At 40.4% G+C, this 27,641-nt stretch overlaps 1 protein-coding gene and 1 long non-coding RNA gene across 3 annotated transcripts in view; one reads left to right on the top strand and one right to left on the bottom strand.

The window, feature by feature from the left end:
• The window catches only part of LOC136844912 (uncharacterized), a 511,857-nt gene that overhangs the window by 239,810 nt on the left and 244,406 nt on the right, over positions 1–27,641 (top strand). The window lies entirely within an intron of this gene.
• The window catches only part of LOC136844911 (long-chain-fatty-acid--CoA ligase ACSBG2-like), a 227,558-nt gene that overhangs the window by 126,322 nt on the left and 73,595 nt on the right, over positions 1–27,641 (bottom strand). Inside the window, exons 8-9 of the mRNA XM_067114238.1 lie at positions 17,685–17,693; positions 5,551–5,699 (exon numbers count right to left, since the gene is read on the bottom strand). Coding sequence (XP_066970339.1) covers positions 5,551–5,699; positions 17,685–17,693 — 158 coding nt within the window. The remainder of the gene's footprint in view (positions 1–5,550; positions 5,700–17,684; positions 17,694–27,641) is intronic.

Raw genomic sequence — 27,641 nt, 5'->3', positions numbered from 1 at the left:
TGTTAACAGGCATAAGAAGACATATATGAGTTACAGAACATGTACAAGGCAGATATACAGGGGTGTTTCAAAATTAGAGGCCCCCCTCTACAGCATAAACTAAAATTGATATGGACAAAAACAAAAGTAATTCAGAACAGGTATTTATTTAAGTTTCTAAGTATTTAATATTTTGTGTTGCCTCCATCAGCCTGTACCACAGCCTGCATTCTTGAGGGGTAGGATTTCAGCAAATTGCAAAAAGCTGAGACTCAAACTCCATTTCCTGAGCACTTCGGTCACCTCTCTTCGCAGGTCGCCGAGGCTTGGTATACCATCATAGTTCACTGTGCGCTTCAACACAATCCGTTAAGATACTACCAATGTTTTCACACACATGAAGGTCAGGGAGCTATCTGAAATTCACTTGACGAGAAGAAATTGATACCACTGTTTCAAAGCAGCTCCTGTGTCTGAAGAGCCTTGAAACATGGCGTCTTATCATACAAAAATGTGACTTCTTCAACAGATAACACATTTTCAGGATCTTTGAGGAAAGGAAATACTCCACCAGTAAGCACAGTTTCTCTGAAGTATTCGCCAATCCATGACTGTCCTTTTTCTTTGATGATCCACATTAAGTTTTTGGCTGTGAAACAGAGAAAAATTCCCAAACATTCAGGAAATTTCACAACTTGGCGATAGCGCACGTCTTTGCTGATATCATCCAACTTTGCAGCCCAAATGATGTAATTTTTATGATTTGGCTTCCTGACTGTGTAAATGAAGAATTCATCTGATGCGGCAACATGGAGAAAGTCAGCTTCATCCCAATCTTAAGAAATGAACCACAAAACCATGCACGGTCTTCTCTCTGTTGCTGAGTGATGTTGGGTTTGCTGATAACATGAAATGGCTTGGTACCAGATTTTTTCAACTCACGATATACAGCATTTAACTTCTCTTCTTTCCCTTTTGTTTCTAGTTCAAGCGCCAATTTACGTAAAGACTTTCTTGGTCTACCCACTGCCTCAGCTATGATGTCTTTTGACTCCTGAGAAAGGACTTCGGGGCCTTCCAAGATTCTCACTCTTTTCGTGGTGACAGTCATATGGATTTTTGTTCCACTTTCTTTTAACAAAGGATTCATCTCTTTTAATGTATTTAGCTATTCAGGAACGTGAAATGAAGGATGCGCCAGCATCCCTGGCCTCTCTGAAGGTTATAGCCCTGATTCGGTCAATCCATCTGATTTCCTCTGAGTCATTATCCATGGCTGTATCTAACTCCATCACTCAGTCTGAAAATACAAGAAATGTAAAATGAAAAATAGCTGAATAGAAACTTAAAATAATGTACTTGGAGATAGGCTATAGCAGAAAACTTCATAACTTTCTATTTGTTCTGTGGAGGGGGGGAGCTCTAATTTCAAAACACCCGGTATATATTGGCGGAAAGGCCGTACAATGATGCATACAATGAGATACATAAAGAATCTGAAACAATAACAAGTAACATATATGATGTGATTAATGTACATATGAGGAGCAAAACAAGAATGGAGAGGTGGTATGACACCCTTACAATAATAATAATTGATCAAATGCCACAAACTGTGTATCCCTTTTTGGGGAGCTTGCGCAATCTGACTGAGCTTCAACAACTGAACTGTAACTGCTTGTTAACCAAGGGGCAGATGTCCTGGGTGAGTTAATGTACCCCTCCGAAAATGTAGTCTTTTCAGTCGGGGTTAGTTGGATCCTAGTATCCCTTTTGGGGGAAAGCTCCTCTTCAGCATCTGATAGCTGCATGGGGGATAGAATTCCTTCTGGAAGGTTTCTCCCATGGTTAGCTGAAATTTGTGTCCCTGATCTTTCTGGGTTCAGCAGGGCCATTTCAGTGGCAATGTCCACTTCATGTTCATTAGTAAGAATGTCACCCCCGTGTAAAGATTTCTCTACTTCCTCCACAGGATTAACCTGGGAGGTACCGGGGACTGATGTTACTGGGTTTTGGCCCAAACATACATCTTGTTCTGAGAAATCTGCTGCCAGAGTTCTGCCGGAAAGATATAATCTTCCCCCTCCTCACCCCTACTGAACCCTAGGACCTATGAAGACAGCTTAAAACGAGCTGTTTCATCCTTAAAATTTTCCTTGTTTTGTTCAAGGACTATGCTCATGGCAGGTATTATGGGCCATACCCACTGGCAAAAAACGAACCGAGCAATTTGCTGCGGAACACTTGAGCTGAGGGTCTTGCATAATCGCGGCCCTGTAGTGATATAAAACAAGTTGTTATTAGGAACTAGTTAGTACTAATTGTCTGTAGTCCCTTATATAGATAGAATATTCAATATTAGAGGCTAATTTGATTACAAGTGTGTAGCTGTAATATATTTTATTAAATATCTATGTTAACTTAAACCCTCTAAGATTTCAGGCATGTGAAACTTGATTTTGAATGCTATGCCATTCAGACTAGCTGCTATAAACTAATGTGTTTAACTAACCCAAGCTATTGTTTTATATGGCGTAGGTTAATGCTTCTGGCATAATCTACGTTAGGCTAAGAATAGAGGATTTCTTAGAGCAGGGCCATCCAAGTTGTTTAATCTGAGGGCAACTCTTGAAAAAACAAAAAGTCATGTGGGCCACCTTTGTGTATGTATGTGTGTGTATATGTATATATGGAAAAAAGAGAAGGAAATTGCGATCTCAGCGCCTGATTCCTAATGAAAAAGGGATAACTACAGAATAAGAATGTTAAAGCAAGGCCAAAACAGAGCCCAGTTAGTAGTACAGCTGTTTATATGATGATCTTTGCTATTTTTCGTAAATTGCATCGTTTGAAAATATGATGTAACACAAAACAGACCAATGAAACTTTTCTTTGTAATTATTGATTTTGCAAGGAATGTTTCCTTTATTCAGGGTAGGTGGTAAATCTAATTTTTATGATATAAAAAAGTGAAATATACTTTTTCTTATTTTTCCTCTAGCAGGCCACTTTCAAAATCAAACGGGCCACTTTTGGCCCATGGGCATGGGGTTCTCACTTAACCTATTTTAGGCCACCGCTTATTCTAGACTTATTTAAAACACTTAAGGATATAAACTATACAGGAAAGAACCCTCTTATAATCTAGTTTACTGTTTTATCTGTCTGAGACTACCCTTTTATCTGATATTCAGCCCCTGCTTTATTTAAGTTGAACTATGGCTTTAGGCATAGTAGGATATTTCCTGAAAGCAGGGGTCCTACTTAGTCTGGTTAGGCTACTGCCTGGTCGAGGTTTATATCACCTTTAAGGATATAGGCTATGTAAGAACCCCAGAAATATGTAGCCTTACAGATGGGTTACTGAGTCTTAAAAACTAGGTTATCGTTGTATTAAGCGTAGGATACTATTTATATCCAATTCTAGGCTATTTGTCTAAACTACCTCAGAGACCAATAAAAGAATATTTCCTAAAATGTTCTCTCTTAGCCTAGTATAGGGTATTGCTTAATCCGGATTATTTTAGATCACTTTTAAATGTATAGGCTATATAAATAAAAACTTACACTAATATGTAACCTTATAGTTGGGCTACCATTTTTGTGTAACCCAGGTTTTTGTTTATATCTAATCCAAGGCTATTTGGTCTATTGTATAAAACAGTAACTCACTAATGTGTAACCTTATAGCTAGGCTATCACTTACTCTAATCTAGGCTACTGCCTAATCCAGATTATTTCATTCACACTTAGGGGTATGGGTTGCATGAAACACAATTACTTTAATATGTAGCCTTAAAGCTAGGCTACTGTCCCATCTAGACAGATTACTATTTCGTCTATTCCAAGGTTACTTGGTCTAGGCTAATGCTTAGTCCAATAATTCGATGTTTCATAAAAGATTATCACTTAACCTAATATAAGGTACTGCCTAGTCCTGGATTATTTAGATCATGTTGCAAGTGTACAGTCTATATAAAAGGAGAAAATTTTACTAATATGTAGCTCTATTGTTATTATCTAACCCTAGGGTCCTTTGTCTAAACAAGGATACTGGGATACTGCTTAGGCCTATAATACGGTATGTCTTAAAAGGTTCTTACTTCCCTAATTTAGGTTACTACCTAATCCAGGTTATTTAGTTCACACTTGAGGCTCTGTAATCTTAGGTTATAGGCTCCTAACAACATCCACTATTAATCTAGTCTAAATTATTCTCACTTAATCTGATGTAGGCTACTGCCTAGATTATTGTAATCTTATAATCTGAAAGGATTTTCTATATTAATGATAAATTGTGGAACATTTCTTTTAGTTAAAACATCTAATTAAATTTAGTTAAAACATGTAATTAGAATTACAGATTTTTAAAAGAATTTGTGCTTTTCAAAACTAGCAATTAGTGATCGTGAGTAAGAGCCAACCATGCGTTAGCAAGAAACACTGGGTATCCAGGTTTCACACATTAATTACCAATTCCAAAAGTTTAAAACTAAAACTTTAACTGGAACTTAAAATTAAGCACTTAACTTGCTATTTTAGATATTTCCATGATGCTTGCTAAAGAAATCAGAGAAAAAGCAAGAGTTTTCAAGAGTGCTTGTAATCGCACTAAACCGTAATGTGTTGACCAAAGAAAGGGAATGGCTTCTTGGTTTCCATGCAGGTCTGTTTGTCGACAATATGGCGAACTGCGCATGCGCATTAATCACTTCTTCTTTTAGCAGGTTTTGACAATGGAAACAACCCGGGGACAGCTTTGCTGAAGATAAGGGAAAGTGCCCTCTTATATTTGAGTCCATTACATACTCCATCATGTGATATGGTGTTTATCCCTATGACACAATATCTGGCCATGAGACCAGCCAAAAGAGAATTCAGTGATATTAGTTTGGTCACCTTGGAGCTCTGGTAAACCATGGAAAGGTAACTCCTTGAGGATGAAACAAGAGACTACACTATCAAAAAAGTATGAATTCTCTGAATGCTTTATGGTTATTCAAGAAAGATATAGCAACTGACAGGCAAGAATTACTTATTAAATACTTTTCTTTGCCAGAGCTTTGCCAGAACTTTAGCAACAAACTTCAGATTCAGAATTGAAGAGTTTATCTGCCACTTATGGGATCTGAACTCATCACCTTTTGAGCGAGATCTCCTGCTCTGCTACTGCATAACATAAAACTGATAAGAACAGAGTGGTCTTGAACTCCCTCTCATATCCAAGACATACATACATTGGTACTCTTTTAGAATATAGCCTTCTTGAAGGATATGTCACCATTGTATATAAATATTAAACCCACATGTGAGATAACCTTATGAGCATAGTAAATTAGTTGGCAGAGTTTTACCAAACATATTAAAGAAGCTAATTGAAGGTAAACTTTTGATTACATAGTCCTTTAGCTCGTTTTATCAGTTTTAAGTCACTGTCAGTATAAGTGTGAAGAGATACTACTTTACTGCTTGTAGGAAAGATAATAATTATTGTCTCCCAGTCAAGCCTTTGTTTCTACAGAGGAGGATGCTATTCTGAATTATATATACAATACAGTAATCTTAAATCACCTCTTGAAGAGTTTTGCCGAGGGATCCTTTTAGGGCATCCGGTTGTGCAAAATAAATTGTTGCAACCATGTTGACACTCAAGTATATATCCAGAATCTGAGCTGCAATATGGCTCAGGGGTAGATAAGAGACACCAACCTCACCAGCCACTGTACGGTGTAGGGATTGTTTGATACTGTCTTCCACACCATGTCAGATGATCTTGAGAACACATGACCCCTTTAGGAGGACCAGTGGTACCTGTGAAGTTATTAAGGTCAGTTTCAAGCAGTAATGTTTACAATAATACATAATTATAAGGAACAAAAGTTGTAAAAATAAATCGGAGTACACTTCACCAAAATGTTCTTTAAATGTTCTAAAGACATCACAGTTTTCACTGAATGTCTGAAAAATTTTACTGAATATACAGATTTGAATATTCAGTTTCATGACATTAATAACTGAAATTGTTGTATTTGCTCAACTGCTGAAACCCCATTTCAGGAATAGCTACATTCAAAAGAATTTCCAGTTAAAATGCTGCTCACAGCATTTGTTTTCCATAGTGTAATTTCTCTTACCACTGAACATAAGTTGCATAATATAACTGCAGAACTGAAAATAAGTTACACAATAGAACTGAATATTTAAAGCAAAGTTCATTGGCTGAAAAGATATATGTAATCAAGTAATTCACAAACCTAGAATAAACAGACGTGCAAAAATATCTGAAATTCAAAAAATCGGCTCAAGCAGCAGTTTGGTAACCCAAATAGTGTCCAGCAGAAGGATCACACTCCTATGGTAAAAACCTGTTAATCTCACGAACATTATATTTGCATCTTTTTGTGTTTACAAGGATGAAAATTATGCCAAATGTAAACAGCAGCTGACAAGTATACAACAATAAAAGCAATTAAGTTTAAGTGTTAGCCATTAGGAAGGTTTACCCAAAGCAAATTAGAGTAGTCTATCACCATAACAGTAGGAAAAAGGAGATGCACATGAGTAAAAGAAATAAAATTATAGCCTATTTTTATACTGTAATAAAAGGATTTTGACAAAGGAAAAATCTATTTCTGGGGAGGGGCCCGTGTCACCTGGTGAAATAATCCATTCAGCACTTATTTCTAGGTAATTCCGTTGCTAGATACCAGAGAAAAGCTAAATGTAAAGCTGGGGTTACTGCCCCCAGAGCGAGCTCCAAGAAATGGAGTCGTATATGGTAAAGGGTGAGATTGTCACAATCACGGGACCCTGCCCTGTAAAGATTCCCAATGTCAAAAGTCCCAACGAGAGAGGTGCCGATACAAGCCCATGCACCACTCGCGGACTGTACACAAGGCAACACTAATCGCATTCCATGTTAGCACCCACCCCACTAGAATGATGTTTACCATGGGAGGAGAGAATGAAAAACAGTGGAGGGTCACCGGGTGACACGGGCCCTCCCAGAAATAGATTTTTCCTTTGTCAAAATCCTTTTTCTGGATCAGGGCCCCGTGTCAGCTGGTGAAATAATAACAGAGAAATAAATATCATTCTTATGCTATTAAAGACTTTAAATAGAGATGTTGAAAACTAGAGGAGGGAATTCCACCTGAACATTAGTGACGTTGAAAACTAGAGAGAATTCCACCTGAACATTAGTAAGGTCCTCTAAATTCATGTAATGAAAATAATTAAAGTGGCCACTGTCTAAGATCATGAGCTTTAGAATTGAACTTGAATAGGCTTGTATTAAGAAAAAAAATACTTTCTGCCTAATAGCAGACACAATGACAGTACCCCCCCTTTTTAAATAAAGAGAGGACCTGACAAAATTGAGAGGTCCTGTCTACAAAAAGCCTGTAAGGAGAAAACTGGGCACAGAGACAGACCTTGTGAAAGGGGGAGTACTTTCCAAGGTGACCACCGAAAATGAGGACCCTCAACTGTAGATAGAAAGTTAGGATGAGGAATTCGCAACACTACCCTGATGAGGGGAAACCAAAATGATTGGTTCCGCTGGACAGGGCAGACAGTACATGAAAACTAGCACTAGAAGCTAAGCTGATTAAAAATTTGGGTCTTCCCCAACAAGGAAAGGTAAGAACAAGATGATTGTTGGTTACGAAGCTAACTCCGATACATTACTCAAAGACCAGGAAACCGAATGTGGACGGAGTACTGGTCTCTAAGACAAACACAGACCTTAGGGATGAAAGTTAAGGGCCTGTGAGTCTGGTTCCAACAAAACACTTTCCCGGGGCCAATGCGCCGCATCATTACTATAGCTTCAAAAACTATGTGAAGAGTGCTAGTTACTTAACTGCAGAACCATACTGCAGTAGAGTAGGATCCCTTGACTGATTTTAGGAAAACAGTAATAACAGGACCAATATCAGTTTCCTCCCAAACTGTAAAATTCACAAAGACCACAAAGCCAGGGCACCAGAACTTTGAGGAGGCTGACGCAGGCTGAGTTTATACCAGTCGTGGCAGCTTGATAGATTTGTGGTTTGAATTGGGGTTGCAAACAGACCTACTTCAGGTCCAGGGAAAGATCACAGGACTACCTGAATGAGGACTTAAATAACAGGTTCACGGGGAAACAGACTATTCCGGCACCATGGGGTGAGGCCCTGGATAGGGAAAACAAGATAGTTTGTGACCTTTTGGACCCCTACGAGAAGGGTGGCAGACAGAGGCACTTGTGCCTGTTGGTTATGGAGAAGAATGAACCATAACCTGAATGATGAACCATAATTGATTCGAGTTTGAACCCACTTGTTTACGCAGCGCACCATTGCTGTTTTGTTCAGAACCAGCCTAAAATGGATCCTCTTGGGAGGAAGAAGTTTCCCCAAGGACAGGAAGACTGCCACAGCCCTCCAAAGCGTTGATATGGAACTGCCGAACGTGACCGACTAAGTTCCATGTACTTCATGGGGCCAAAAATATCCACCCCACCCGCCCAGAGAGGTAACGGTGTGGAATACTGAGGCAGGAGGGGGAAAAGAGGAACTGACTTCGATAAGCACCTGACAGTTGTTCAAGGCCGGAGGCCATTATTCAAACAGGAGGAACCAGGAGACACGTCCCTGACTCTGCCATACCCGGATATAAACTCCAGCTTTGACTTCAGAAGGAGAACCGTCACTGAAGCAAACTGAGAGAGAGCCCAAGACCTTTTTCTTGGGCACGGCGAGAGGTATGCTTGTGTTGATGAAATGTTAGGTTGCCCTTGCTATCTCTTTCCGCTTCCACTGTATTCACAACTACTGAAGGCTACCCTCCGGATTCAGGTGGGATTCCTTTGTGTGTACTTAGAAGCCCAAAGACTCTAGAAAACCGATTATAATGACCGGTACCCTCAGGCAATTCCTGGACGCTGGGTGCCCAAATGAGCCAGGCAACTAGATATGCGGCTAGCATAGCCTTCTAATACCGGAGCTGTTGAACTACGGTATTGTTCAAACTGGCAAAGATTCTGGGGGCTGCATTGAGGAGGGCATGAACCTGAAGGGGTACGCCTGCTCCCCGAGTCTGAATCCCAAGAAGGGATAGAACCTTCCTGCAACCAAGATGTGAAAGGAAGCGTCGGAAAGGTCTATAGAGGTGGTTACGGCTCCACGGAGTAGTAGGAGCCGAACCCACAAGACTGTAAGCAACCGAGACTTGTCGCATTGAATGAGGGAAAATAAACGGGACACGCCCGGAAAAATTTTCCAGTGGAAGGGAACTTCTTTGGCAGACTGAAAAAGCCTGACAGGCCATTCACAAAGTCCTCCAGAACCTTGGCCGGAAACTGACCGAACCTGATTGGGGGAGGGGGACAAATAGTCCAGCTCCACCCCGGGCCTTGATAACTATACTCTGGGCCCAGGGACTGAAGTTCCAGTGGCCCCGAAAATGGTACAGCCTCCCACCCATATGAAAAATACTACTGGGAGGAGGCTTGATTGCCTCCCCTGAAGCGTATGCCTTCCCAAATTCTCGGAGAAGAGCAGGATGCTTCCCTGCTCCTATGATAACCCCGAGGGTCAGAGCCTCTGGCAGAATGTCTAGTGAAAATTCTTTCCTTGGGTTTCGTATGAAGCAAAGAAAACTCAGGCGGAGGCACATGGGGAGGCAGAGACACACGGGGAGTTACAAAGGGGCTGATGTGTTGGCTGAACCAGCACACATCGAGGTGGAGGCTGAAAGTGAAAGGCTGACGGCTGTCCAGGAGCAGGAACCTGAAGAGCCTGCACCACCGCCTGAGCAGGGGTGCGCTTGAACTACATGAACTTCTTGCCGGACTTGGGGTAGGGCCCGGCAAGATCAGATTGTTTCCGCCCGTAAGGTAGACACCCATGAGAACGGAGGCTCTGATTAACATTAGTAGCCCCGGACGGATCCGAATAACGCCCACCTGGGGAAAGAATAATTCTCCAGGTGAAACTGTTCATAAGACTTTTCGGCTCAAGGCGGAACGTGGCTGGCGAAAAATGTGTTTTCAGCTGTCAACCGGACTGATGAAACAAAACAGGACCTGCTGAAAACCTGACGAGAGGTTTTATCAGGACCCGAAACAACGAACCGCCATTATATATCACAGACATTGTTTCTGTTAAATTCAAAGAATTCCAGGGCCTGGCAAGCCTGCCTTACACCTGTTTCAGCTTCAGGAATTGACTCCGGAAGCTTAGGAGCTGTACGCTGAATAAATTAGAAGCGAAGTCCGGGGTTAGAAGATTCATTGTCAACGTATCTGTGATAACTGTCTCCCGGAAATGTGTCAGCGGTTTTATGTTCAAAACAAGCCTGTTGATAAGAGGGGCTACATTCGGCACAAGGGGTAGGAAGCAGGTCTCCCAAAGAGAGCACAGTAAGACCCCAAAGCTGGCGTGAGCTTGTTGAATTCTCCGCCTGCCACTCCGTTAGAATTCTCAACGGAGACGATGTGCCCAGCCCCTAGGGAAGATGAGGGCTCTCTTAGGGATCTTGCCAGACAGATACCATGCTCCTTCTTACAGTCTGGTAAAACCCGGATAAGGGGATACCAGACCGGAAGGGAAGAAATGCAATTCCACCAACCTCCATGTGCCCACACCCCGATAGGAGGGTGCCTTCATGCTGGAAAGCATAAAGGGTTAAGCGCCAAAGGTTCCCCAGATCTAAGGGGAAAAAGAGTTGGAGGTGTCCGAACGAGCAGGAATTCCGGAACGGAGCAGGATTTACAGGTGATTCATTGACAATGAGTCTTGAGATTAAACTCTTTGGGATTTATGCTCCTGGGAAAGGGAAGGCACGGACCCATGAGGTAGATAGATAGTTTGATAGTTTGTCAATGACTCCCAAATCGAGCTCCTTATAAGGAGACCCGTAAAGAGTCTGTAACAAAGGAAGGAGGGGTAACCGCCTTGCTTTGCTTGGGCCGTGTCCCTTTCCAGAAGACAAGGCCAAACTCGTGAGACGGCACCGGATTAGAGATCCAAGGCGTCCTCGAGGGGCCCGGAGCGGGTCTTCTTGTTTTATTTATTTTTTTTTTTATTTATTATTTTTATTTATTTTTTTTTTTAAAAGGGTCTTTCTAAATTGATTTCACCTTAGGGACGGTAGACCAGGAACCGTCCAAAAGGGATGAGTAGCTAACGAATCCCCTAAAGGAAAAGTTAGCCAAAAGCTTAATTCCGAGATCTAGCGGAAAAGGTTTGCCTCACTTATTCTCGCACCTACTTATCGCTCCGGGATGATGTTGACAGGTTTGAGAACGAGACAGAAGGCCACAACGTCTTCAGAAAACTCTCCGTAAACAGCTAACTTATTTTAAGAGCACCGGATCAACTCTTGGACTCCGGTAAACAAAGGGGCAGCAATTTCTTCAGCAACTGACACTGAGAACTGGGCGCCAAAGAAAGGAACATTACAAATGTCCACCGAATGGACATAGGAATTTCCCGACTTTGATTCGCCCGAAGCTGCTGACCCCAGACTAGACTGAGTCTTGGCCGGCCTCCAGGAGAGGAAAATTAGGACCCCAAACACAGGAGGAGCAACTATTAATAAGTCATATGAGACGGAGTTTGGCGAAGGAAAAACCGAAGAGGCGTATATGAAACCTACCGATTTATCGAGAATCTCGCCGGAGACGGAGTTTGGCGGAGGGAAATTGATAGGCGTATATGAAACCTACCGATTCACCGAGAATCTCGCCCGGAGAGAGCCCAAACACCGAAAGAGCGATTATTAATAAGCCATATGAGGCGGAGTTTGACGGAGGTAAAAACGACAGGTGTATATATGAAACCTACGGATTCATCAGGTATCCTGCTCGGAGAGCATAGTGTACAACGCAACCTGCCGGGTGCCAAATGACTAACAATAAGCCATATGAGGCGGCGTTCGGCGAAGATAAAACCGATAGGTGTAAATAAAACCTATGGATTCATCAAGTAGCCTGCTCGGAGAGAGCATAGCGTACTTTATAACCTTCCGAGCCAAGAAAAAGCCACATGAGGCGGAGTTTGGCGGAGACAAAACCGACAGGTGTATATAAAACCTACGGTTTCATCAAGAAGTCTGCTCGGGGAGAGCATAGCGTACTTCACAACCTTCCGTGCCAAACTATAAATTCTCCAATACAGACTGCCACCGGAATGGGAACCATAGACTCCGTGACCGCTGGCTTGTTGCAGGATAGCGGAGCATTCCTGCAGTTGACAAAACCAGCTGAAAACGTATGAGATATGAGCATGCTGGAACGGATGCGGAGCAGAGTACCGTAGCAGCGACTTAGCCTAGTCAGACCAGGAAAACCCCTAGGAAAACCGGAGAGAAAACCAGGCTAACAGGACAAATCTCATAGACATAAAAACAGAGTCAACGGAACATTCCGAACGACCATGTTTAAACAATATGTGACGGATACAAACATAGTGGGAAGGTTATGAACTGTTCGGAAGTGGGCGCACTCAAAGCCAAGAGAGGAAAACCCGAGGAGGAGGATATCCTGAACAAAGTGATAGCGGTGGGGGAATAAACACCGACCGCTAAACACTAAAACCGCCCGGAGCAGTAAGCAAGGAGAGCGCCCAACAAGATAATGAAACACCGAACAGGAAGTAGCAAAATGGAGGAACACCGAAAGTAAACAAACAGAAGACAGTTAGGTGGAAAACGCTAACTGGCCTCGTATGAGATCCCAACAGTGAGGTGCGGAACATGTAGGAAGCACCACAAAGGGAAACAGTCGACGTGAAAGGAAGGGGGTAGGATAGGCCAGGAGGTTGGTAACCCAAAGTAGCGACCAGGGATGGGACAGCACTCCCCGGGCGCCCAAAGATTCTCATAGATCCCCCCGCTATGTGAGCTGTGTTGCACGACAAGAGCGAGAGAAAAGGAGAGGAAGGGCAAAAACCTCTACGGCTAGGAGAGCAAAGAAAGGTAAAAGGAGTATGAACAGGAGTGGGGAGAGCACTCCCGGTCACCTCCAGGCCCAGGTGGAGTGCCAACCAATAAGGTCAGACACACACCGAGGGACAACCAATCAATGCAGAGGAGGGGATGTAGGCTACAGCACAAAATAAGGATATAAATTGCTCTCAAGCCTTGGAAAGTTAACAAACTTTGAAAACGAACCAAGGAGAGAGAGCAAAGGATAAAAGGGGTGGGGATTCTCGATACCACAAAATAATATATATTGTCGGTAAAAGGAGTGTGAACAGGAGTGGGAGAGCACCCCTGGTCAAATTTAGTAAGCAACCCAAAGAAGGATTGAACTAGGATAGGCTACGCAGGTAAACCCTCGCTATTCCAGCTTAACTTATTAGAAACATTAGCCTAAGTGAAAAGCTGAAACAGGGAGAGGGTGAACGTAGGCAATATATCCAAGCCAAAACCAAACAAAGGGAAGCACCAGACATAAAACACATATGTACAGAACGAGATCACAGACATGAAACTCATACGTACAGATCGAGATCGCCCCTCTCTAAACGATTTTTCCCCGAAGGGAAAAAGTGCCATAGCCAACCCCTAGGCTAAGCTAACTGAGGCGATGCAAAGGAAGGAAGCCTAGGAGAGGGATAAAGGCTAACTAATAACTCAAATAATGCATAATAAAACAAAAATTTTCTATAAGGTACATGTAGGAGGATAGGCAGGCCCAACACGACATGAACGTGAAGGGAAATGGCCGACCCCCAGTTAAATAATCAAAAAATTCAAAAGCATCCGAGCACAAAGTCAAAACTTAAATGTACCAATGAAAATCATGTTCCCATAAGCTTAGAGAAGTGAGAGTCAAAAAATAAGGCAAAATAAAGCCAAAATAATAAAGCCATGATAATAGGCCCGAGGGGGAACCACGTAGCCTAAACAGCAAGACAGCACTTGACCAGCAAGGGAACACAAAATTCACTAAAAAATAAACAAAATTATAAAAACAAAGTAAAAAACCATAACAGTACCAATGAAAATAAGATTCCCAAACGCTAAGAGAAGTGAGGGACAAAATTAAGGCATAATGAAGCCATGATAATAAGCGAATGGGCCTGAGGGGTAGCTCGTAGCCTAAAACGCTAAACATCACTTCTCGTAGTAAAGGGGCACAGAACAAACATAAAATTAATCAAACCCACTAAAGTTAGGATCATTAATTGGGAAAATATCCCAAACAAAAAGGTATACAAATAAAAACACAAAACAAACATGCAGACCCAAGACCAAGAGAGGTAATGAGGCGCCGTGAGAGGAGATCGAGACCGGCGTTATAAATCCCTTTAATTATTAAACCAAAGGGAAAATAAGGAGCCTCAATCGCCTAAAAAAAAACAACAAAACACTGGTACTCAAGTTGTCGAAGAAGAACCTTGCTGAGGATGCCATAAAAATGCCAAAATAAAGCACAAAATAAGGATCACAACGAAATTACATGTGAACGAAATCGCGTGCTAAAATGGAATCGATTAGTGTTGCCTTGTGTACAGTCCATGAGTGGTGCATGGGCTTGTATCGGCACCTCTCGTTGGGACTTTTGACATTGGGAATCTTCATAGGGCAGGGTCCCGTGATTGTGACAATCTCACCCTTTACCATATACGACTCCATTTCTTGGAGCTCGCTCTGGGGTAGTAACCCCAGCTTTACATTTAGCTTTTCTCTGGTATCTAGCAACGGAATTACCTAGAAATAAGTGCTGAATGGATTATTTCACCGGCTGACACGGGACCCGATCCAGAAAAGTAATTTGTTACTTATTTTTATAAAAATAATGTGATGATTAGTGGTTTACTACAACTACTTTATTTGAATGTATCAATTATTTTTTATTAATTTTTAATTACACTCAAATTTATTTTAAAGGTAATCATTAATTATTATTTTTGTTATTAGGTGATTTAATCCTGTACTGAATCGCATTCTTTGCAGGCCAGTGTAAAGCACTGGTGAGGAATTAAGACTAAAATTTTTAAAAAATTGGAAAAGAAGTTAAAAAACAAATACAGCTGGTTGCCAAAAATACACAGCAAAGAACTTTTAGAACCACTGTGAATGTTATTAAGTGCACACAATATGCAATCCCCCATATTCAACAAGGTAGATTTCAAATTTGAAAGAACCAGAAAACAACTATGATAATGTATACAGTAATACAATCAAAATTATCTCTTTCATTTAGGGTCCATGAGAGACCATAATTTAATTCTTAGTCAACAGTGATGGCTGTGCAAACAACATATATAAAACATAACCTGATGTATATATTAAAGTGCAGCACTGATTGTTCTCATCAGAGAAAGTTTCTTCTAACTGGTCATCTTTTTCAGTCAAACCTAATGCTATTAATTCAGCCCATGACAGTACTCCTGGTTAACCATATTTTCCTGACCATTGCACAATTGCCTGAAAGAATAAGATGTCATGTAGTAAAGAAAAATTTGCCAGTGAGCTTTCTTACTACCAATTTCTAATGAGAATTATATCTTTATTACAAAATGAATATAAAATTGTTAATAACCAGTCATTTTTGGAAACAATAATGTGATAAACTAAATATTAAATTTATTCAATACTCCTCTCAGCTTTTGTTTTACAATTAAATGTAAGCCCTAAGTAGAAACTACATATATTATGGACCTCTTATTTTAGTGGGGAACCCAGAGATCCAAATTTAGCTGAAGGGCACTTATCATACAAAGGTTTCTGCATTAAAGCCAAGAGGGGGAACTTTAGAGGTTGGGAAAGAGATTACAGTATTTACTTGTATGTCATTGAAGTCAGAAAGGGTTGATAATTGGGCGTGAACATCAATTCAAAGTTTACAGTACAGTAAACGTTTCAATACTGATCTCATGTTTATGCGGAATCACCTATATGCGGATTTCTCTATGGAACATAATTATTACTATAATGATAAAATACGATATGTGTGTATAAATATAAAAGTAATATGTTTTCTGTATTTTTATATAATTTCTTTTATATTTCTCAGATGTTGTGAAATATAACGAGGTATTTGTATATGCATGTTTGTGCAATAAATATATTTTTCTCTTGTGTTTGTAATGTTTTCAAATAATAAGATTAAATAATAGTGTTTATGGGAGATGCTAAATGTAATTTTACAAGGGTTGGTTGGTTGTTTGATAAGCAAAGATACCTCTTCCTTTAGGCTTGTGTGTACACAGCTGAATGTTTATTCAGGTGGACAGGAAATGCTTTATGCAAGAGAGACCCTAAAAGCCTCTGTGTGTACACAAGTGTTTAAACAAGGACCCTTGTCTTTCATTCAGATAAGAGGCAGGCCTGTTTCTCTCTCAGAGTTCAGAGAATAAATTATGTTTATTCCTGATAGAAAAGGAAGAAATTCTTTTATTCCTGTAGATAAGAAATTTATTTATTCCTCTTTCTTCTAAGGGTGACCACTTTCTAAAAATGCCTAACAGAGCAACCCAGGTTTAACCCTATAGAAGATTTTGGTTTTAAAAACAGTTAGTTCAGACAGAGACTTGGTAGAGTTAGGGTGCTCTCTCTCTCTCTCTCTCTCTCTCTCTCTATCTTTTTCTCTCTCTCTTTCTTTCTTTTTCTCTCTCTCTCTCTCTCTCTCATCATGCAGAAATTATAAGTTTTTTGGAAACTGTTAATATTTAATGTTCCCTTGGTAGAATCTGATATCTAAGAGAGAGTTAACAGTAACAGGCCTTAGGTAAAAGTGTTATTCTCTGAGCAAAAGGAAAACTAGTTATGTAATAAACGCAGAAACTTTATAAGATAAAGTGGTTTTTACTAAATTTTTACCATCATTAAAAGTTAGATATAATATTTTAAAATTATTTCTCTGTAATCTTTCTTTAAACAGATTTTGCCTTACTGTGAAATTATTGTAAATAAACTTTTGCATATTTTTATGTTCTTGTTTTTACATTTCTTTTGTGTGTTCTTGTGTTTACACTTTCTAGTCCAAATAAAAAAATTTTGTGTTGATGATTTAACATTGATTTAATAAGCACTTAATATGTGTTGATACTTTAACATTAGTACTTGTTTTGATATTCATTTGTTAAGATTTCTTTTTCAAATTTGGATTAAATCTTAATAGTTTGAATTTTTTTAGTTAACATAATTTCTTGATAAATTAAACTTTTGTGAATTAATCTTGTTTAAAAATTAATTAAATCATATGTTGTTTTCAAGTAATAGTAAATTTTTTTAGATTGTGAATTCTAATTATAAGTTTTGAATTTAGAAATAAATTTTTTATTTAAAGTTTTAAAAGCACAGTGTTTCATTTTTGACCATCACTGAATAGGGTTATTTACTGTATGCACAAGGTGAGTGATAAACATGTTCTGTTCTCCGTCAGTGATTTTTTTGAAGTGGTTAAGACCAGGGAAACAATTATAGTTGTTTGATGGAGTGATGCCGTTTCCCTCTGATATATTTCTAGGTCAATAGTTATTACATCACTCATATCTTGATAAACTTAAATTGATTTTTTCAAGTGGTAGACAAGTTTTAAGGGATCACTGTTACCTTTAGAGTGTTCGGTCATAACATTATTGTTATGAGGGTTAGGTATCTGGCTGAAGTGAGGTAAATTTTTGGATGTAATAGTTGTGTAATAACCAGGTGCTTGATCATCTTCTAAAACAATAATAAACGTTATTCACTGAAAATTTGCCTACCTTGCATATCTTTCACTGAAGAAATATTCACTAATGATGCATTTTCCTATCATTTTCATAACTAAATGCACTTTTGTGAAAAAAACTAAAATACTCAGTTCGAGTTCAAACGATAATTGCTTACCCCATACGATAATTTGATTTTGCAATGTTAAACATAATACTGATGACAACATTTATAAAATATTTTTAAATTTTTGCAGGCACAGCAGCAGTGTACAATCAGGCAGCAAGAGAGACCAAATTACAATAGACCAACTTCTTTTCCTCCATTTCTTTATCCCATCTTGTAGTTAAAAAGTAAAGAGAATGATAAAAGTATTGTTAGTAACATTGTACTCTTGCGTAAATGCATACAGCCATAAACAACCAAACGAGAAACTGTTGTTTTGTTATAAGCTAAACATAACAGCCGTTTTGCTTGTATTTCAACCATCGTAGATAGTAAACAATTACCATAGTTATAGTAAAAATGACGTTGAGTAGAATAGGACTGATATATTTTTACATTATACCCTTATTTGGTATGGATAAAAGATTAGCAAGGAAAATATAGTGCTAAATTTAAGCTGCAAGTTGTTTTTGAAGCTGAGAAAACAATGTTCAAGCTGCTAATGACTATAAATTATCGTGTATCGGCAACATGGATGAAACTCTACTGTAATTAAAATTGGAGAGAAAGTATTTTAATCAAAACTACTGGGCATGAAAGAACACATATTACTGCTATTTTTACGCAGATAAACAGTAAATACGTAAAGCTCTTATTATGATGAAATCAAGTGAAAATAGCGAACAGAAGCTTGATTTTTTTTTTACACAAAACAAACATTCCCCTAAATGGCCAACGTCATCTATTAACGAAAAAAATAGCTAAATTAATTTCACAACAAGACATATTTAAGTTATATTTCGACTTAAAAACACTTCGTATAATGGAAAATAACCTGCCTCCATATAAATAAAGTATCTAGAGATTCATTTACGCTAACTAGAAGCAAGAAAAGCGCTCTGAACTGAGTTAAATACAGCTGAAATAAACTTACCCTTAATCAATTTCCAAACCAAAACATTGATCGCTATGATGCAATTTATAATACAAAAGCAATATAAGAATATATACAATATATTATTGAATACAGTGAATTAAAGCATAACATTTTAAAAGATCCGTGGAAAAGTTATATATTCATTATGTTGATGTTTGTATAATATGATATGTGAATATAGAGTACAGTATAATGTAGGCTAGTCTACCATATATGCATACGATATACCACAGTGTAGGCTCAGCTGATTCTTGTTTGTTATTCACTTTCTGTTTTTATTGAATTGTCAAAAGTCACTGTCCATGTTGAACCTCAAGAAGTAGCTGATATTAATAATTACTATACCATGTATGTATAGAGTATATTGTATAGTGTAGGCTAGGCTACCGTATATGTACACATGGTACTGAATATGTATAGGACGGGATTGACATACTGGCTGGGTGTTGACTGGTTTATTGATGGTTCCTTACTGAATGATTGTACAGAATCTTTGAAGTTGTTATTGGCTGGAATAAGAGCCGCAAAGTAGTATCTACACACAGACAGGGCAAAACAGAGGTAATGTTTCGGATATCTGTGTTTGTCAGCAGACAAACAGATGGCAATTGTGAGAGACATGATAAACGTACAGTGGTAAAACATATATCAATGGAAAGGCCAGAAAATTCTGCATAAGACCAATTGCATGAGATTCAAGACAGATTAATGAATACATACTGCATAATATATGTGAAATGGTGAGACATTTGGCGCCTTCACAAACAGAAACATACATACAGTTTGATATAGAAGATTCGGTGGAACATTATGAGTACATGATTAGAATGCTTGCATGGCAATGCAAGTAGTGGTGATTGTACATAAATCGAGACAACAATGGTTAGGGAGACACAGACGGAAATATTGTATGGTAGAAGTTGCGTTCCTTGAGAGGGAGAAAATGGGATGCTCTTGTTTTTGTGTTGGACCCTCCGAAGGTATGACGCCGCACACACGTCAGAGAGAACCATAGAGAGGGCCGACTTCCTATGTGCTGCATTGTAATTGGCTGAGTATGGTGGCCATTTTGATTGTGTGTAACTGGAGGTTGCTAAAGACGCATCATTCCATCATTGAAGCAGAGTCTACACCAAATTATCTCTCCATGGATCATTTACACTACACAGGCCACACCAAGAAAATCTCTGGATCAAAAGGAACAGAGTGTTTTGCCATTAACTGTACAAAGTATACAAAACAAACAGAGAAGTGGCCTTCTACTCTTTTCCAAAGGACAACACGAGGTGAGCACATAAGTGTGTCAGCCCATCTGCTTGTAAGCAGCTTGTTTACTACTATGTACTATTCATTATTGTCCTCAAAGTGTACAGTTTATGAAGCAATTGTATGTTACAATGAGACTAAAATATCAATTGAAAATCAAGAATAAAGCATCCAAAGAAAAGAAATTACATAAAAACAGATAACTGTTGAAAATTTCCCATAAATGAATTCATATTAATCCAATGAGTATTTTGTTAACAGGTCCTCACACTGACAGATAAGTATAGCCCTGTCTAACTCGATTAAGCTTGGTGTGTGTTAATGCTTTCGGTGGTTGACTGGTGGTGATTTTAATGGTAAACAATGTGTGCTATGTGTATGTGTTGATGCCTTTGGTGGTGGTACATGATTAGTAATTAAATACTACCTATTTCCAATAGGTTGTGCACAGGCATAGCATTTTGTGCATATTTTGCTAAGGCATGGTATTTGTGAGGCTTGACATTTTGCTAGCATGTTCTTCTCCTAGGGCCTTTATATCTGCCATCATTTAATGACATTGAAGTACAATAATCACTTTTCCAGATGCAGTCCTTTCACAGGTAATTTTACGTAGCCTAAATGTTTGAAAATATGTATTATTTTATTTTACAGAACTTTGAATAAAATTGTTTAAACATTTTTCCAAGGGTTATTTTATTTTATTTTACAGAACTTTGAATAAAACTGTTTAAACATTTATGGGTTATTTTTGTTTATAAATATACCACATACATGTCCGTAAGAATATCTGAGAAGAATAAAATTTTTATCCCACTAAGGAATTACCTAAATAGGTATTATTTGCAGCAAAGTCTGTTCTGCTGATCTAGTCACATTTGGCTGTGATGTATCTGAGTGGTCCTCTTACTGTTACATACTTATATAGGCTTATTTGTACCCTTATTTTCTGATATACGTCCATAAAATGAACAATCATAACAGCTGTCAAATAAATAAACATTGGCAGTTTGTTGTGTTCCAGCATAAAGACGAACTGTTGGCCCCATAGTGGGTTGCAGTGCACTCAGAGCATGTTCGTTTACAAAACGTTGCTGTCTTGCAGCTCCAGTTACACACAATCAAAATGGCGGCCAAATTACGCTGCACATAGGAAGTCGGCCCTCTCTATGGTTCTCTCTGCACACATGTGCTCGAAAAGAGACCGCGATCGCACGATGAGGTCTCTTACAATACTCCCCTCCCCCAAGCAAGGTGCTGATGCGGAAATCGTCTTGCTGACAATTGGAATGGGCGCGAAGGGCTTGGGCTTGAGGTGGGTAGGAGGCTGAAGGGCGGCGCCAGCTAGCAGGGAAGACGGTAACAGGGTAAAGGATGATGTTGGCTGATCCTTCGGTAGCCAGCTCGATGGGGACAGCAGTAGGCTGAAGGATGACGGTGGCTGATCCTTCAGTAGCCAGCTCAAGGGGGACGGCAGCAAGCTGAAGGATGACGTTGGCTGGTCCTTCTTTGGTCAGCTCGTCCGGTACGAGTTCGGGGGCGGCGTCAGGCTTCCTGGAGGAGGTGTCCAGGGCTCCGGTGGTGGGGTGGGTCATCTCGGAGGGTCAGACATCTATTGAAGACTCGGGAACAATGGGAGGCTGAGTCGAGGAGGCGGCGAAGGGTTCGTTGGACGCGTGGGTCGTTGGTGCGAGCTGCAAAGTAGTATCTACAAACAGACAGGGCAAAACAGAGGTAATGTTTCGGACATCTGTGTTTGTCAGCAGACAAACAGATGGCGATTGTGAGAGACATGATAAACGTACAGTGATAAAACATATCAATGGAAAGGCCAGAAAATTCCACATAAGGCCAATTGCATGAGATTCGAGACAGAGTAATGAATACAATGCAGTAGCATAATACATGCAGTCCCGGTTTCTGACGGGGCGGCTTCTGACGTTCGAGGGTTACAACGCTTTTCAAATATATTCATCAGAAATTATTTCCTGGATTACAGCGCGCATGTTTGGGGTTACGGCGCTTACAACGCCAATCCGACGGAAGAAATATGGCTCCAAAACGGCAGAATAATAAAAATTTTGAGTTTTTTTATGAAAAACTCAATAAAAATACACATTACATCATTTTCAATGCATCAAAAGCATTAAAAGTATGGTTTTCTTTGGATTTTGAGGATTTTCGACGATTTTTCGGTTTACAATGATTTTTCGGTTTCTGATGCAGCGTGAAGAACGGAACCCCGCTGTAAACCAGGGACTGCCTGTATATGTAAAATGGCAAGACGTTTGGCGTCTTCACAAACAGAAACATACATACAGTTTGATATAGAAGATTCGGGGGAACATTATGAGTACATGATTAGAATGCTTGCATGGCAATGCAAGTAGTGGTGATTGTACATAAATCGAGACAACAATGGTTTGGGAGACACAGACGGAAATATTGTATGGTAGAAGTTGCATTCCTTGAGAGAGAGAAAATGGGATGCTCTTGTTTTCGTGTTGGACCCTCCGAAGGTATGATGCACACACGTGTGCTCGAAAGAAACCGTGATCGGCATGATGAGGTCTCTTACAAATACCCTAGTGTATACTAGGCTATATTCGAGATACGTTTTTTCCAACAAATGATGGGTATTTTGGAACCTAACCCCATCATAAGTAGGATAATACCTGTATAAGCATTTTTATGTTTTTTTGTGTGTTTGAACCATCAAAATAATCAGCTTTAAGTGTTTTTAGAAGAGTTCTAAGTTCGCAGATTTTAGCTATTCACAGAGGCGTGTGGTAAGCATTCCCCATAAATATGGGGGGTTTACTGTATGTACATAATATCAATATACAGGACTAAACTGTGAAAGCTACCTGTGTACAAGTGGACTATCTTAAGTCTTTGTTTCCAGGAAAGCAACACAGCATGTTAGATTTATACTTTTGATTACTTTTTGAGAAGCCAGGAGCAGTATTACTGCCTATTCTACCAGATGACCATCTTCACATATCCATTTCTATAACCTTGAGTTGGTCAGGGGTTAAGTAAATGTCATGGATTATCCCTGCTTGGTAAATCAGAATCTTTCCTCACTAATGGATTCTGTTATCTTGACCACAGATGCCCACCATCATCATCTTTAACCCCAGTGTTATCCTAAAGGAAAAGAGTGAGTTGCCTAGATGTGTCTTTCCCAATTACAGTCGACCTCCAGTATTCTTGGGAGATTGGGACCACAACCACCTGCGAAGAGCTAAAATCCACCAATACTTGACACCCCCCCCTCTAAAAATGCTTAAAGCTGCTTATTTTATCAGTACAAACACCAAAGATCCCCTCTAAACATGCTTATAACTACCTATTTTAATAGTTCAAACACCAAATATACCATAAACTGTCATCCTAAAACACTTTTAATATAATTTCAAGTCATCTTACAACATTACTGTACCCTTAAAAGTATTTACTGTAGGTATGGCTTACAACTATGTGTGAAAACTAAGTCCCCCCTATACTGTACTGTATTCAGGCACACACATTTTCTTTCATACATTTACTATTCAAGCTGTCCCATTTTCTTTTACAGGGGAAACATTGGTATGTAACTGATGAGAGAGAGAGAGCAAAAATACATATGCACATTAAAAATATTTAATATTAAGATTACATATGTAAACCATATGGGTGCTGTGCTAGCCAGTGATCAGTGTTGACTGAAGATGATGATGGTGAATTAGCTGTGCAGTCTGATGAAGATATGACTGCACAGCAAAGCAGAAGGAGTTACATATCAGAGTGCCCTTCCCCTTTTCAGGAGGCACTTTGTCAGGGGTTTTAGGAGGCACCACCTTGGGGTAATTGAACATGTCCACGAAGGTGTTATGATAGGGCTGCATGAGCTCATTAAGGCCACTGGAAAAATTTGCTGCTCTTTCCTCAGAATCGTCCCATGCCTTTATCACCGTCTGCAGTTGCCTGGCTTTCTTAAGAATTTTGTGCAGACCATGAAATTCTTCAAAATCCTGGTCTGTCGGTGGGATAGAGAATACATGAACAAAAGCAATGAGTTCTTCTCCAGCAAGGGCCTTCCCAAGCATTCTACCCTCTTCACATTCCTTCTCAATGAAGGCGCATTTGACGACACTTAATGTCATGCCATAACGGGCTGCTATTTCTTTGTGACTTTGCCCTCTCTTAACGTAACAATCACGTCTGCCTTCTCCTCATTGGTCATTACCTGTATTTTTTTCTTAAAAAATGTTCTACCCAAGCCAAGTGATCTGCAGAGATTGTAGCAAAGAAATTGCATCTTGGGATGCTGTATGCCTAAAGCACAATGCTACTCAACACGGTATTGGCTGTTGTTTCGGCAACCAGTCCAGGAGCACCATTAATTTTCCTTGGCGCTGATTGGCTATACCCCCAAACTTTGTCTTGCGGATATGGGATGTAGAGGCCGCATCTCTGCCAGTTTACTCGTAGGCTTATGTCATACAGTCGTGTCACTGAGTATCTGTACTTTGTGTGTCTTTTTCAATCTTTGTGTATCTCTTTTAATCATGCCTAAGATGCCTCTTAAATGCTTGCTCTTTCAAAGGCTTATGGCAAACAGCCTAAGCGCCAGAAGAAGGACGTGACACTCGGGAGAAGGTAAAACTTCTCGACAAGTTAAAAGAAGGTAACAGTTACACATAACGCATCAGTAGCCCACCATTTTGGCGTGAATGAGAGCACTGTATGCTACATCAAGGAAAGAGACGGAGATAAGAAAAGTGGTAAGTGGTAACTTCTTCGTTAGTGCAAAAACAGTTTCGACAGTGCATGGTAAAACAGTTGTTAAAATGGAATCTGCATTGTTATGTATAAGAACATCCCCCTCAGCGACAGTATCATCCCGAGAAGGAGGACAACTGTACGGCAGTTTTCGACTGTTAAGGAAGGTGGCGGCGTAGAGGAAGGCGATGACGGGGGCCAAGTAGACTTCTTAGGCTTCGGCGATCCTGCGGAAGTACAGGGAAGAGCCACAGGCAGGACCATCGTCAGCTCCTCAAGGTTTTTAGGCCAGCAAGGGGTGTTCCACAGGTTTCAGAGGCAGTTCAAACTCAGGAGTGTTTCTCTGCATGGGGAAGCAGCATCAGCAGAAACTGAAGCAGCCGCAAAATATCCCAGAACAGGTGTTCAGTACGGATGAGACAGGCTCATTCTGGAAGAAGATGCCTTCCCAGACATACCTCATGAAGGACAAGCCAGAGCCACCAGGTTCAAGGCCCAGAAGGATAGGTTACCCTTATGTGTGGCAATGCTGTTGGCTTCATGCTGAAACCGGGCCTCATTTACAAGGCTGCAAACCCCAGGACCCCTCAAGAATAAGAACAAGGGGTTGCTGCCTGTGTTTTGGATGCACAACCCCGAGGCCTGGATCACCAAAGTCATACAGATCACTGGTTCATATAGAGCTTCATCCCTCAAGTTAGCAACACCTCAACGACTTGGACATGGAGTTCAAGGTGTTGCTGATTATGGATGATGCTGGTGGCCAGCCTGTGGTTCTTTATTACGAGGGAGTCAGCTCAAGTTCCACCCCACCAACACTACCTCTCTCCTCCAGCCTATGGACCAGGGTGTGATCCATGCCTTCAGGCACTCAGCACCCAAAGAAATTCAACATTTAGCCATTGATAAGATAGTCCAGTTGGCGAGGATTCTTGGTGGAGAAGACTTTGATGACATCACTAGGATGAAGTCAGCACTCCACATTGATGCCACTTTGACCCTCTGATGGACCAGGATTTGGAAGAACTGACTAAGTCTGCCAGCGAGGAAGAAGACACACCAGGTTCAGGAGATGAGGAGGAGGATGAGGGGCCTGTCTTTGGAATGTCTGTCCCAACTTATGGGGATGACCAAGGAGCTGATGGAGGCAATTTCAATATGGGATCCTTATATGGAACACTCCATAAAGTGTTCAAATGCCCTTGATGTGGCAATGGCGCCCTATGATAACACCCTCGTCAGCATGAGGAAGCAGCGACAGCAACTGCCTATCACCATGTTTATCAAATGGAGGAAGAAGGACCCTCCAAAAGCCTCCCAGGCACCTGAAGAAGTGCCTTTCCAAGCACCTGAAGAAGTGCCTCCCCAAGCCCCCCTGAATAAGGGGGGAGGTACCCCCAGAGGAGTTGTAACTCCTCTGCTTTACTGTGCAGCCATATCTTCATCTTCATTCATCAGGCTATGCAGCTAATTCATCATCATCATCTTTAAGCAACATTCGTGTCACTGATGAGTACTTGTATGATTTAATTTGATTATGTATTATTATTATTATTATTATTATTATTATTATTATTATTATTACAGTTGACCCCTGGTATTCACACGGGGATGCGTACCACTGCCATAAAATAGCTCAGATCATGAATACTTAAAACCCTCTAAAAATGCTTTGAACTGCCTATTTTGATAGTTCAAAACACCAAAAACTAATAAAAATGCTTATACCTGAATATTTTTTAATAGTTTTATCACAAAAAGTGCCTTTAGTCACGAAAATTATATAAAAATACAGTAATTTGTGAATATTTCTCTATGAAAAGTACACAAATAGGCCAATTTTCCACGCAATGATGCCCCCTCGAGTAGGACGTCTTGACGAGGTGAGAGGCTAGGGACCCTGGCCTTCGGGCCTGGGTCCTGATAGAATTGTCTTATGTAGTTTTGGTTTAAATGGCGTGGACATTCCCACTTTCTCAAATTTTACTGCTTAAGTGAGTCTGAAGGATCGTGTTTTGGAAGGGGTTCGCATTGAAGCTATTATGGGAGTTGTAGTGGTTGAGTCGCACCCGATATGGTTTGGACCCAAGAGATAGTGATGGAAATTTTCCCAGTGCTATCTTGAGGTCAGAACCATCTCCAGGATTAGCCCATGGAATCCAAGAGGAAAGCCTGATTTTTGGGGATGGGACTCCTGGCTTTTGTCTGGAAGCCCACCAACACGTTTGGAGGGGGAGTTGGTCCCCATTATTTGGGCAGAACTCCCAGCAGGCGGATTGGCTTATACCTGGGCCACTGCAAGCATATTGGTGCTATCCGGAAAGGGTAGGATATGGGGTGGACTATTGAGTCAACATTCACATGTGCCATTGGTGGAAAATGTGAATACCTGACTGATCACGCTACTATCTTGGTATAACCAAGCAGTTGTGGGTGGGTGGGTGAGCCGGTTTGTGTGTGGTGGTCTGGTGTGTGCATGCTTGGTATCTTGGGGTCTCTTCGCAGGCTCTGATGGTGTGTTGGGCTGGGCAGGCTAGGCAGTAGAAGCTGTCTGCTTTTCCCTTTCTGATGTGCTGTTGGGGTCTGTGTGCAGGCTCTTGGGTGTTGGCTGTGTACTTATTTGACTTCTGCGTGGACTGGCTTGCTTAACTTTTGGCTTGGCAACTAGTTTTCCCTCCCCTGGATCGATGACTTACCAGCTCTGGCAGCGACTTCTGGCATGGAAAGGATATTGGTACTGACTTACAGATTCCACCTCAGAAAGAAGGAACTAAGGTTGATGCCTCCTCTCCCTGATGAACTCCACAAAAGAAAGATTCTAAGGGTGATGAAAGTCACCATAGAAAATTGACAATTCTGCATGCATATGAAATAC

Source organism: Macrobrachium rosenbergii, chromosome 13 (assembly GCF_040412425.1).
Source record: "Macrobrachium rosenbergii isolate ZJJX-2024 chromosome 13, ASM4041242v1, whole genome shotgun sequence".
Lineage (NCBI taxonomy): Eukaryota > Metazoa > Arthropoda > Malacostraca > Decapoda > Palaemonidae > Macrobrachium > Macrobrachium rosenbergii.
The sequence above is the reverse complement of the archived record's forward strand: the minus strand, read 5'-3'. Positions and strand labels throughout refer to the sequence as shown.